This window comes from Pseudophryne corroboree, chromosome 6, assembly GCF_028390025.1.
Source record: "Pseudophryne corroboree isolate aPseCor3 chromosome 6, aPseCor3.hap2, whole genome shotgun sequence".
Lineage (NCBI taxonomy): Eukaryota > Metazoa > Chordata > Amphibia > Anura > Myobatrachidae > Pseudophryne > Pseudophryne corroboree.
Genome location: NC_086449.1, coordinates 311,924,121 through 311,936,425, shown reverse-complemented (window position 1 = coordinate 311,936,425; position 12,305 = coordinate 311,924,121). Strand labels below are relative to the sequence as shown.

The 12,305-nt window shown below is 47.4% G+C and overlaps 1 protein-coding gene across 1 annotated transcript in view; it reads left to right on the top strand.

The window, feature by feature from the left end:
• Nucleotides 1–268: 268 nt before the first annotated feature.
• Nucleotides 269–12,305, top strand: part of TRPM1 (transient receptor potential cation channel subfamily M member 1) — a 307,999-nt gene continuing 295,962 nt past the window's right edge. The window contains exon 1 of the mRNA XM_063926248.1: nucleotides 269–400. Within this exon, the coding sequence (XP_063782318.1) occupies nucleotides 269–400 (132 nt within the window). The remainder of the gene's footprint in view (nucleotides 401–12,305) is intronic.

Here is a 12,305-nt window from a genome sequence, read left to right as displayed (position 1 = left end):
ATTATAGAGGCTGTAGCAAGGGGGAAGGGATGCAGCAATCTGTACCCATGTGTTGCTCTGTTTTGCTCCCTTTCCATGATAGCTTATTCCTCCTAGCGATGTCCACAAGAGCTTTTATATTCTGGGACTTTTCCATAAATGTGATGTCCCTTCCCCTAGACATATGCTTTCTTCCACACTCCTGAGCTGTAAGACCCTTGAACTGCGGCTCAGGCTATATGAATGAAAATAAAGTTCTTCTTTATGGCCTGGTGCTGCTAGATCATTCATGGAAGGAAAGGGGCAAGGGGGCAAAAGACCTGTTGGATCTAGAGGAGGGAAACTCTCAGGTTCTTTAAGAAGGATGAGTGGATCCTTCAAACGCACATCACTAAAGGGCTCATCTTCTGGATCCCAAAAGGTAACGTCCCATATGCCATTCATTTCTAGTACCTCCCAACGTTTTTTGTGCATTGTTGATCCCTACTTTCAATGTGTGTGTGTGTGTGTGTGTGTGTGTGTGTGTGTGTGTGTGTCTGCGTGTGTATTGTTTTCTGTTGCATTACATCTAGAAATATAAAAGTAGGATTTATTTTCAAAATTCTAAAAATAATTTGTTTATTTTAAAAGTAATTTTTGAATAGTATATTTTTTTACCAATACATTCATACAATGTGGAATTTCAACATGCAGAGCTTAGTGACTGAAGGGCGTTGTATCCGAATATCTTTATAGATAATCATGGTAGTCCTATATACATTGTTAACTTAGTAGGTAAATCTTCTGCTATTAAATTTAGGAACATACCTACAGTTTTCTTTAATATAAAAAAAAAAAAATGAAAGAAATTTATACTGCATTATATTTTACAGAATGTTAGCAAATATTTTATGGGTGTTTTTGTTGGTCTGTGTTACTATGTTATTTGTATTTAGATATAACATTTTATACTGTAGCATTGCAGCTGTAAAGAGGTTTCTACAGTAACTTAAAGTCTGTGGCTATCATTTTAATCAGGGCTATATCGTGATAGAAATGTAGATAAAAAACAATTTATGTAAAGAAAATGAAATACGATGTTAATCGAACAGCATTCATTTTGCATTTGTGAAGGGTGATGAATGTGATTGCCAGTGTAAGCTGACTGTAGCATATCCATATTTCCACATCAAGAAGCAGTGTGTAACCACAGTGTAGGCCTCAGTGCAGGGACTGGTCAATACATGCCTCCCAACAGTCTATGGTTCGGAAATAGGCCATGGTGACCCCCTACATCTAGCCACATCGCACTATGAATATGGTTGTGCAACAATGACAGTATGTCAGGCCCACCCCAGAGTAATGCTTAACATTCCTAAAGCACCAGGCCCCCTTATCCCCTATCTGTGTAATAAAAATAAGCATTGGTGGCAGGTCCATGTGGCATGTGTTCACTACTACTCTGCGTAGAACAGTGGTGAGTACAACATAATTCCGAACATCCCAATAGTCAATTAGACTCATGACTGTGCTGGCTAAATTTGGACAGCTCATTCCCATACACATCCAGCCAACTTTAATCTGACATTTTTCACATTGCATGTATAGGCGTATGCACATAGGGTCCAAGGTGTGTCCAGGCACAGCCTAATGACGGACGCCATGTTTGCTAACAGAATAAATCTAGGGGTAGGGTCCCCAGTGCATTGCTTTGCCCAGGGGCATACAATGCTGTTAAGATGGCCCTGGGACTGACAATGTGAAAATAGTGCTAGACAAACCTTTACTGCAGAGTATCCTTCTCGTAGTGGGAACACCGAAATGCAGTGTGCACTTACTAATGATCACATGACAATGAATACATGTTAATTTGAAGTTTGCAACATGTGTATGCACAGAAACTGATGGAGGCTTTGGATGAGTTGCTTTTTTAACATGTTGCATATTGGTAAGAGTGAATTTGGGTCCAGTTATACTGGTAGCATGTATTAGCATATGATAAATGCAATGCACTGTAAATGCAGAGCCGTAACTAGGGGGGGGGGGGGGGCTAGGGGTGCAGTATTCAAGGGGGCGCCAAGGAGTTACAGAGAAACAGGTTTTGTTTTTTTACTGGTAGTGTTGTGCTGCTCCAGTGAGACAGCAGACAGTTCCCAGGGCAATGTATCTGACTCAGCAGTCTGCGACGCTGTGCCGATGAGCTCCAGTACCTGGGATCTCTCCTATGTCAGCTTCTGTCTTAAACTCTCTTCTTTGCCATGCAGTGCTGTGACTAGCGTGCGGTGCACCATACAAGCTATGAAAGCGCACTGTGCTCCCAGTTAGCAATATCAACCCCCACTTTGCCTCCCAAATGGGGAGAGTTGGTGTAGCTTACAGGGTGGTGTAGTGCAGTGATGTAGTGTACCATATAGGGTATATAGTGTAGTAATGTATTGCAGTATAAAGGGGCATGTAGTGCACTTATGTGGTGTAGCATATAAGGGGATTTAGCGTAGTGATGTAGTATAGCATATAGGGAATGTAGTGCAGTGCATAGGGGCATGTATTGTAGTGATGTATTTCAGCATGTAGGGGATGTAGTGCAGTGATGTATTTCAGCGTGTAGGGGATGTAGTGCAGTGATGTAGTTCAGCGTGTAGGGGATGTAGTATACTGACGTAGTGCAGTGATGAAGTGTTATGATATAGTGCAATGTATGGGGAAATACAGAGAAGCATGTTGTTGAACACGCTGGTGGGGTATGTGACGCATAGGGCATTTGAGGCACATAGGGGAATATTGTCCAATAGTATCTCCTTTTTTCAAAACTTTTTATAATCTGATTATTTTAGTCTGATAGGGTTTGTTTGTCTGGTTTTTTTTTTTTTTTTTTTTTGGGGGGGGGGGAGGTTTGAGGGGGGGAGGGAGGGGGCGCCAAATTACTGCCTTGCCCCGGGTGACGAAAATCCTAGTTTCGCCCCTGGTAAATGCACCATTAAAAGTTTAGATCACAGCAGTAGGAACTTAGGGCCTGATCAGAGCTGTACTGTAGGCAACAGCATTTGTAGCTGCAACTTTGTATGCAGCGACTGTGCACAGTGATGACGCCTGGATTTGTAGAGAGACGCCCAGCAGCAGCCTGGCAAATCCCAAGGGTGGCAGATCAGTTGATTTTTAAAGTTATGATTAGCCCTAGGGTCGCGCAGCATGGCCGCAGGAAGTAAGACGCCAAAGACATTGCAGCTGCATACAGATCACAGTCACATTCTCAAATACGCCCCCAGAACACGCCTACATGTTTACCGCCACTCCCTGTTACCTCCTACCTGACTGCCAATTTCTTTGTGAAGACCATGGCGGCACACGGTGACTCAGATGCATGTGCAATCTGCCGATAGCTGCTCAACTGCGGAAAAACCATGTCTGTGCACATCTCTGAATCAGGCCTTAATCATTGATTCATTTGTTGTCTCTTTATTGTACCTTCCTCACAATTATTAACATTTGAAAACTGAAAAACAGCAGATGTAATTGAGAGCCGAATGACCAAATAGGGATTCCGAGTCTGAGCTCTCTAGCTGTCACTGTACAGCAGTGATTACAGCTCTCAGAATGCAGGACTACAGTATGGTGGTCGGCGTTATAGTCCATATTACACCTGCAGTAGTAACATGATTGCAGGTCATTGCTCTGACACTGCTTTGGGGCAGCCACAGTATATTTAGCTGTACAGGCTCATTTGCATATGTCAGTAGGTATGGCATCCTGGTGAATTGATTTTGGCACGTGACATGGACTTGATTCACTGAAGCATTTGTATACTATTGCTATATTACTGTATGAAATACCATACCGTCCAACATTTTACACATAAAAAACCGTACAAATTAGAAAAAGGGGCATGACCACAGGCAAAGGGGGATGGTCACGCCCCTTTTCCTATACTTTTAATGGAAGTTTGGAGAGCCAAAAATCGGTACAGACCATAAAAAAAGGTACTGTACCTGCCAAAAAGGTACATTTGAAGGGTATGAAATACAGCAGAGATACATTTGCTTCCCTCTTATTAGCTCTGTTCATCTTTTTTCACAACATAAACTTAACCTGTAATTGAATACATCTCTCTGCGTGCTCTATGATGTCACATTTTATGTTCCCCATGTACACAACGTGTGAAGTACATTTAAGCACGGACATATACCCATATACCTGTCTTTATTGTTTATATATTTTATGGGAAATCCTATGAAAATGTACATTTGGGGGATTTCCACAAAATGTAGCCATCTCTTGTACTGCAATAGCAGCCCCCCATAGGTTGGTTATTGTGGCGGCTGCCATTTTGTGAAATTTGCCGGCCTCCAGAATGCGAAGGCCCCGGTAGCTAACTCCATCTTTAGCGTGATGACCGCACGTACAGCGTGAGCAGTAGCATACCAGGGATTCCGCAGCGCAAAGTAAAGCCGCTGCGATCACTTCAGCATGTCCTGTCCCGGAATTGACGTCAGACATCCGCCCTACAAACGCTTGGACACGCCTGTGTTTTTCCAAACACTCCCTGAAAATGGTCTGAAGTGATCGCAGCGGCTGAGTAAGTCCTGAGCTACTCAGAAACTGCACAAACTGTTTTTGTACCGCTCGGCTGCACAAGCGTTCGCACACTTGCAAAGCGAAAATACACTCCCCCATAGGCGGCGACTATCTGATTGCAGCGCTGCAAAAAAATAGCTAGCGAGCTATCAACTCGGAATGACCCCCATAGTAAGCTGGCTTTGCAGGTGTTTTGAAACCCTCCATACCACAGCATGTACTGGTTTAGAGGCAAAACTCAAACTGCATGCAATGGGGGTAATTCCAAGTTGATCGCAGCAGGATTTTTTTTAGCAGTTGGGAAAAACCATGGCCCTCATTCCGAGTTGTTCGCTCGGTATTTTTCATCGCATCGCAGTGAAAATCCGCTTAGTACGCATGCGCAAAGTTCGCACTGCGACTGCGCCAAGTAACTTTACTATGAAGAAAGTATTTTTACTCACGGCTTTTTCTTCGCTCCGGCGAACGTAATGTGATTGACAGGAAATGGGTGTTACTGGGCGGAAACACGGCGTTTCAGGGGCGTGTGGCTGAAAACGCTACCGTTTCCGGAAAAAACGCAGGAGTTGCCGGAGAAACGGTGGGAGTGCCTGGGCGAACGCTGGGTGTGTTTGTGACGTCAACCAGGAACGACAAGCACTGAACTGATCGCACAGGCAGAGTAAGTCTGGAGCTACTCTGAAACTGCTAAGTAGTTAGTAATCGCAATATTGCGAATACATCGGTCGCAATTTTAAGAAGCTAAGATTCACTCCCAGTAGGCGGCGGCTTAGCGTGTGTAACTCTGCTAAATTCGCCTTGCGACCGATCAACTCGGAATGAGGGCCCATGTGCACTGCAGGGGAGGCAGATATAACATGTGCATATAGAGTTAGATTTGGGTGGGTTATTTTATTTCTGCGCAGGGTAAATACTGGCTGCTTTATTTTTACACTGCAAATTAGATTGCAGATTGAACACACCACACCCAAATCTAACTCTCTCTGCACATGTTATATCTGCCTCCCCTGCAGTGCCCATGGTTTTGCCCAACTGCTAAAAAAAATCCTGCTGCGATCAACTTGGAATTACCCCCAATGTGTGAAAGTTTGCAAAGTCACAAACTGAGTCAAGCAACACCCCTCTTGCCTACCCTCCCAGCGGGAGCCTCCTGCATCAGCCATAAATCTCCTGCTGCCCTGCTTTGTAGGTTACATCTCCCAAATGTTTCAGATTCTGCCAGGGGTGACACTAAGGAGTTTCCTTGTAAGAACAGTGATTTGCTGTAGCTGCTCAGGATTCTTGCTGACTATCATTATACCCACTTGTAGAAACCTCAGAGAGAGACAGCAGCACCTGATCACACACTCCTCTTATCTATGTTGGTGTGCACTGATCCATAGTGTGCTGTGCTGCGCTGCTGCTGCTGCTAGTGTAAGAATTGTTGTTAGTAATCTTTCTGTAGTTAAACGCATTTGTTTAATTAGAGTAGCTGGTGTCTGTAATGATTTGGTTAATGCTGTAATGATATGGAAAACAGCACATCCAATAAATATAGGTAGTGCATACAAGATGCAGACGTCCAGGGCCAAATTTAACAGAGTGAGAGTTTCAGAAAGTGAGAGATTTGGTAAGGTTTGTCAGTTTTTTTTAAAGTTGCAATCATTTACACTGCAAAACCAGGTTGATCTTGCTGTGTAAATGATTGCCACTTTTAAAAAAAACTGCAAAACCTTACCAAATCTCTCACTTTCTGAAACTCTTATTCTATTACATTTGGCCCCCCAATATTCATAATAAAATAACATTTAATACACCAAAATCATAATTTACTTATATGCTTAGTGATGCATTCACACAAGGTCAACTTGCATTTGGAATTTATTGCATAGGCATCACATTTACCATGTATATTGTGCTGAGTGAGTAGAAAAGAAATGTCACAGCAAATACATAATGCAAACAAGAAACCCCGTACTGCAGTCAGCAATGTTAGTATCAATACTTGTAAAACTTCCTAAAATATATTGTTACTACTGTTATATAGAAATATCTTGCAACAACAAGCATTTAAGCATAGACACGCCCATTTGTGGGACTAGACATGCCCTTTGGGCAAAGTATGACATGCCCGCTCGGTGGCACGCCCCGCTTTGCACGCACATCCTACTGTAATTTCCCTAATTCTAGTTTTCAAAAGTAGGCAAATATGCTTCATGCAACATCCTGCAGTTATATAGGGCCTGATACATGGCACGCAATGTTGATGGTGGATGCAGAGGCATATCTACCCCTTGGCCAGGATGGCACTCTCCAGGGGCACCCGAAGAAGGGGGGGCACCACCCAGAGGTGCCTCCTGCGGCCAAGGGCTAGAACGCTGAAGTCTGGATGGGCACAGAGTGGCTCCATTAGGTGTGCACAAATTACACGCGGGACTCCCGAATGAAGTGCTGGCTGTAGCCGTTTCTGCTACAGCATAAAACTCCTTTCAGCTCCTTCACCTCCGAGTCCCTCCTTTGTCCCTTTGAAAGGAATTAGCCATGCCCCCTGCAGGCCCATGCTCACTGCGGCAGCGCTGGGAGGGGGTTTACTGGAGGTGCCTGCAAGGAATAACACTGCACGGTGGGCGGAGAGACTATGGCTGGATGCTGATGGACATCCTCCTGCCGAGACACAATGGTGAGCCTATGTCCCAAGAAGTTTGTGTGTGTGTGCTGTTAATGTGGGTGGGAAGGGGGTGAGAGAGATGTTAGTATGGGGGGTGGGCGATGGATGTGTGTGAGGGAGCAGTTGGTCGGCAGGGGAGGAAGGAGGGATTTGTGTATGTGTGCTGTTATACCCCTTTCACATCGCCAAAATAACCCGGCTTTTTACCGGGTTGTTGCCGAGTCGACCTAGGTCGAGGTGCGGTGTGAAAGCGCCAAACTGAATATCCTGGGATCAGTGGCGGAACTAGCGAACAGTGGGCCCAGGTGCGACAAAATGCTTTGGGCCCCCCCCCCCATCCCATCCAAGTCCACCCCCTCACCCCTGGAGAGGATCTGGTGAGGGGGACCTGCTCAGGGCCAGAGAAATGGATACCTAGCAACAGTGCCGTAACTAGTCATTTTAGCACTGTGTGCAAGAAACGGCATCGGAGCCCCACCCCTGCATGCAAAACAGGGGCAGTGCGCGCCGTAGGCGCGCGCAAAAATACATTGTGGCATGGCTTCGTGGGGAAGGGGTGTGGCCACAAAATAATACCAATTCATAAAACGGTGCACAGTAGTCTCCATTATTCAAATGACGCCGCACAGTAGCACCACTACACCAGGTAGAGACCTTTTTACACATTACGGCGGACAGATTCCTCTTTTTACACATTACGGCAGACAGTGTCCCGTTTTTACACATTACGGCAGACAGCGTCTCCCTTTTTACACATTACAGCAGACAGCGTGCGCTTTTTACACATAACGGCAGACAGCGTCCCCTTTTTACACATAACGGCAGACAGCGTGCCCTTGTTACACATAGCGGCAGACAGCATACACTTTTTACACATAACGTCAGAGAGCGTGCCCTTGTTAAACATAGCGGCAGACAGCGTACACTTTTTACACATAACGGCAGACAGCATGCCCTTTTTACACATAACGGCAGACAGCGTTCCCTTTTTACACATTACGGCAGACAGCGTGCCCTTGTTACACATTACGGCAGACAGCGTCCCCCTTTTTACACATTACGGCAGGCAGATTCCCCCTTTTTACACATCACGTCAGGCAGATTCCCCCTTTTTACACATTGCGGCAAAGATTCCCCCTTTTTACACATTACGGCAAAGATTCCCCCTTTTTACACATTACATCAGGCAGATTCCCCCTTTTTACACATTGCGGCAGGCAGATTCCCCTTTTTACACATTGCGACAAGCAGATTCCCCCTTTTTACACATTGCGGCAGGCAGAGTCCCCATTTTTACACATTGCGGCAGGCAGATTCCCCCTTTTTACACATTGCGGCAGGCAGATTCCCCCTTTTTACACATTGCGGCAGGCAGATTCCCCTTTTTACACATTGCGGCAAGCAGATTCCCCCTTTTACACATTGCAGCAGGCAGATTCCCCATTTTTACTCATTACGGCAGACAGTCCCAAGAAAGAAAGAAAGAGAAAGAAAGAAAGAAAGAAAGAAAGAAAGAAAGAAAGAAAGAAAGAAAGAAAGAAAGAAAGAAAGAAGAATTATACTTACCCTCTCCGCTGGCTCAGGCTCCTCGGTGCAGCTTCTTGACGATTCCCGGGCAGGAGAGAAGGAGGAGGAGGGAGGTGGAGGAGGGAGCCGCAGCAGCGCTGTGTTATTGGTGGAGGCGCTGCTGCTGCTGCCCCTCTGCTTCACTATAGGCTGTTCTCGGAAGACAGCCTATAGTGAAGCAGAGCGACAGCAGCAGCAGCGCCTCCACCAGTAACAAAGCGCTGCTGCGGCTCCCTCCTCCACCTCCCTCCTCCTCCTTCTCCCCCGTGGCCACTGCAGTGCGCTCCTCTCCTCTCGGGGCGGCTGTGTGCTGCGGGCAGCGGTTGCCCGCAGCACACAGCGGCATGTACTGAGTCAGTTTTGACTCATTACATGCTTTGGGCCCCTGGACAGAGGCGGGCCCCAGTGCAACGCACTGGTTGCACTGGCGGTAGTTCTGCCTCTGCCTGGGATGTCCAACCCGGTATTTCAACCCGAGTTAAAAGAAGGGTTGAACACGTATCGGACCCGGATTATTGTGCTCTAAAAAGCTACAGTCCAGGGATATTCGACCCACCTCTGAAGAAATAGCACTGATTGGTTGTTTCCAGTCAGCTGAGGTCTGTTTACTGCACTACACTGTGAGCACACGTGTTGGAAAGCAATCTGCACAGTTCTGCACTCCTTTGGACCAGTTCTGCACTCCTTTGGACCTAGTTCTGCACTCCTTTGGACCTCATTAGCCATTGCAAACTGGAGTGATGAGGAAGTCAGGGAGTTGCTGTGGATCAGGGGTGAAGAAGAAATACGTAGGCAGATAACAGGTACAGTCAGGGATGCGATAACATATCGCAACATCAGTAAAATGCTTGCAGCACCAGGTTTTATTAGGTCCCAACAGCAGGTGGTCAATAAGTTGAATGCACTCAAGAAACAATTTCACAAGGTTAACGACCTCAATAGGAACCGCAGTGGTGCTGCCCGCATGGATTGGCAGTATTTAGAGCTGTGTGCCCATGCATTTGTCCATACCGCATTAAGCAGCCCTGTGACATTGTCATCCAGTATGGCTGCAACTGAAACTAGCCATGCCTGTGCTGCAGAACCCCTTCCTCCTGTAGTGACCCCAGAGGCACGGTCATCTCCGCCACCCAGAGGCGGAACTACCGGCAGTGCAGGCAGTGCACTGCACTGGGGCCCGCCTCTGTCCAGGGGCCCAAGCATGTAATGAGTCAAACTGACTCATTACATGCCGCTGTGCGCTGCAGGCAACCGCTGCCCGCAGCGCACAGCCGCCCGGAGATAGGAGCTGAGAAGCGGTACAGACGGGGGAAGGAGGAGGGAGCCGGAGGACGGAGCCGCAGCAGCGCTTTGTTACTGGTGGAGGCGCTGCTGCTGCTGCTCCTCTGCTTCCCTATAGGCTATCTTCCGAGAACAGCCTATAGGGAAGCAGAGGGGCAGCAGCAGCAGCGCCTCCACCAGTAACAAAGCGCTGCTGCGGCTCCGTCCTCCGGCTCCCTCCTCCTCATTCTCTACTGCCCGGGAATCGTCGTCTGACGCAGCTACACCGAGGAGCCTGAGGGTAAGTATAATTCTTCTTTCTTTCTTTCTTTCTTTCTTTCTTTCTTTCTTTTTCTTTCCTTCTTTCTTTCTTGTGCCTGCCTGCCGCAATGTGTAAAAAGGGGGGACTACCTGCCGCAATGTGTAAAAAGGGGGGACTGCCTGCCGCAATGTGTAAAAAGGGGGGACTGCCTGCCGCAATGTGTAAAAAGGGGGGACTACCTGCCGCAATGTGTAAAAAGGGGGGACTGCCTGCCGCAATGTGTAAAAAGGGGGGACTACCTGCCGCAATGTGTAAAAAAGGGGGACTGCCTGCCGCACTGTGTAAAAAGGGGGGACTGCCTGCCGCAATGTGTAAAAAGGGGGGACTACCTGCCGCAATGTGTAAAAAGGGGGGACTGCCTGCCGCACTGTGTAAAAAGGGGGGACTGCCTGCCGCACTGTGTAAAAAGGGGGGACTGCCTGCCGCAATGTGTAAAAAGGGGGGACTACCTGCCGCAATGTGTAAAAAGGGGGGACTGCCTGCCGCAATGTGTAAAAAGGGGGGACTGCCTGCCGCAATGTGTAAAAAGGGGGGACTACCTGCCGCAATGTGTAAAAAGGGGGGACTGCCTGCCGCACTGTGTAAAAAGGGGGGACTGCCTGCCGCACTGTGTAAAAAGGGGGGACTGCCTGCTGCAATGTGTAAAAAGGGGGGACTACCTGCCGCAATGTGTAAAAAGGGGGGACTGCCTGCCGCACTGTGTAAAAAGGGGGGACTACCTGCCGCAATGTGTAAAAAGGGGGGACTGCCTGCCGCAATGTGTAAAAAGGGGGGACTACCTGCCGCAATGTGTAAAAATGGGGGACTGCCTGCCGCTATGTGTAAAAAGGGGTAATCTGCCCGACGCAATGTGTAAAAATGGGGGACTGCCTGCCACTATGTGTAAAAAGGGGAATCTGCCTGCCGTAATGTGTAAAAATGGGGACGCTGTCTGCCGTAATGTGTAACAAGGGCACGCTGTCTGCCGTAATGTGTAAAAAGGGCACGCTGTCTGCCGTAATGTGTAACAAGGGCACGCGGTCTGCCGTTATGTGTAAAAAGGGGTAATCTGCCCGACGCTATGTGTAAAAATGGGGAATCTGCCTGCCGTAATGTGTAAAAAAGGGGGGCTGCCTGACGCTATGTGTAAAAATGGGGAATCTGCCTGCTGCTATGTGTAAAAAGGAGGAATCTGCCTGCCGTAATGTGTAAAAATGGGGACGCTGTCTGCCGTAATGTGTAACAAGGGCACGCTGTCTGCCGTAATGTGTAACAAGGGCACGCTGTCTACCGTAATGTGTAAAAAGGGCACGCTGTCTGCCGTAATGTGTAACAAGGGCACGCGGTCTGCCGTTATGTGTAAAAAGGGCACGCTGTCTGCCGTTATGTGTAAAAAGGGCACGCTGTCTGCTGTAATGTGTAAAAAGAGGAATCTGTTCGCTGTAAGGTGTAAAAGGGTCTCTACCTGGTGTAGTGGTGCTACTGTGCGGCGTAATTTGAATAATGGAGACTACTGTGTTGGTATTATTTTGTGGCCACACCCCTTCCCCACGAAGCCACGCCACTATGTATTTTTGCGCGCGCCTACGGCGCGCACTGCCCCCGGGGTGGACTTGGATGGGGGGGGGGCCAAAGCATTTTGTCGCACCTGGGCCCACCGCTTGCTTGTTCCGCCACTGCCGCCACCGTCACCTGCATTGTTAGTGGATGAACTTACACCTATGGCGGATGATCCACTGCTGATGGAAGAAGAAGCCAGTGTGTTGCCTCAACACAGGTGGCTGATGAGATACAACATGGACCTAGTGTGGCCGCAACAACCCCAACATCAACAACCCCAACACAGCCTTTATGAGGATCATGTAAGTTAACGATTATATATTTTCAACAAAATCTGGACATACACTTGTCTTATTATTTGGCTACTTGTCACCCGACTCCGATGTATATGCCAGAGAAAATGTGTAGAAAGTGGCCAAATAATAAAATATTCAAAAGTAA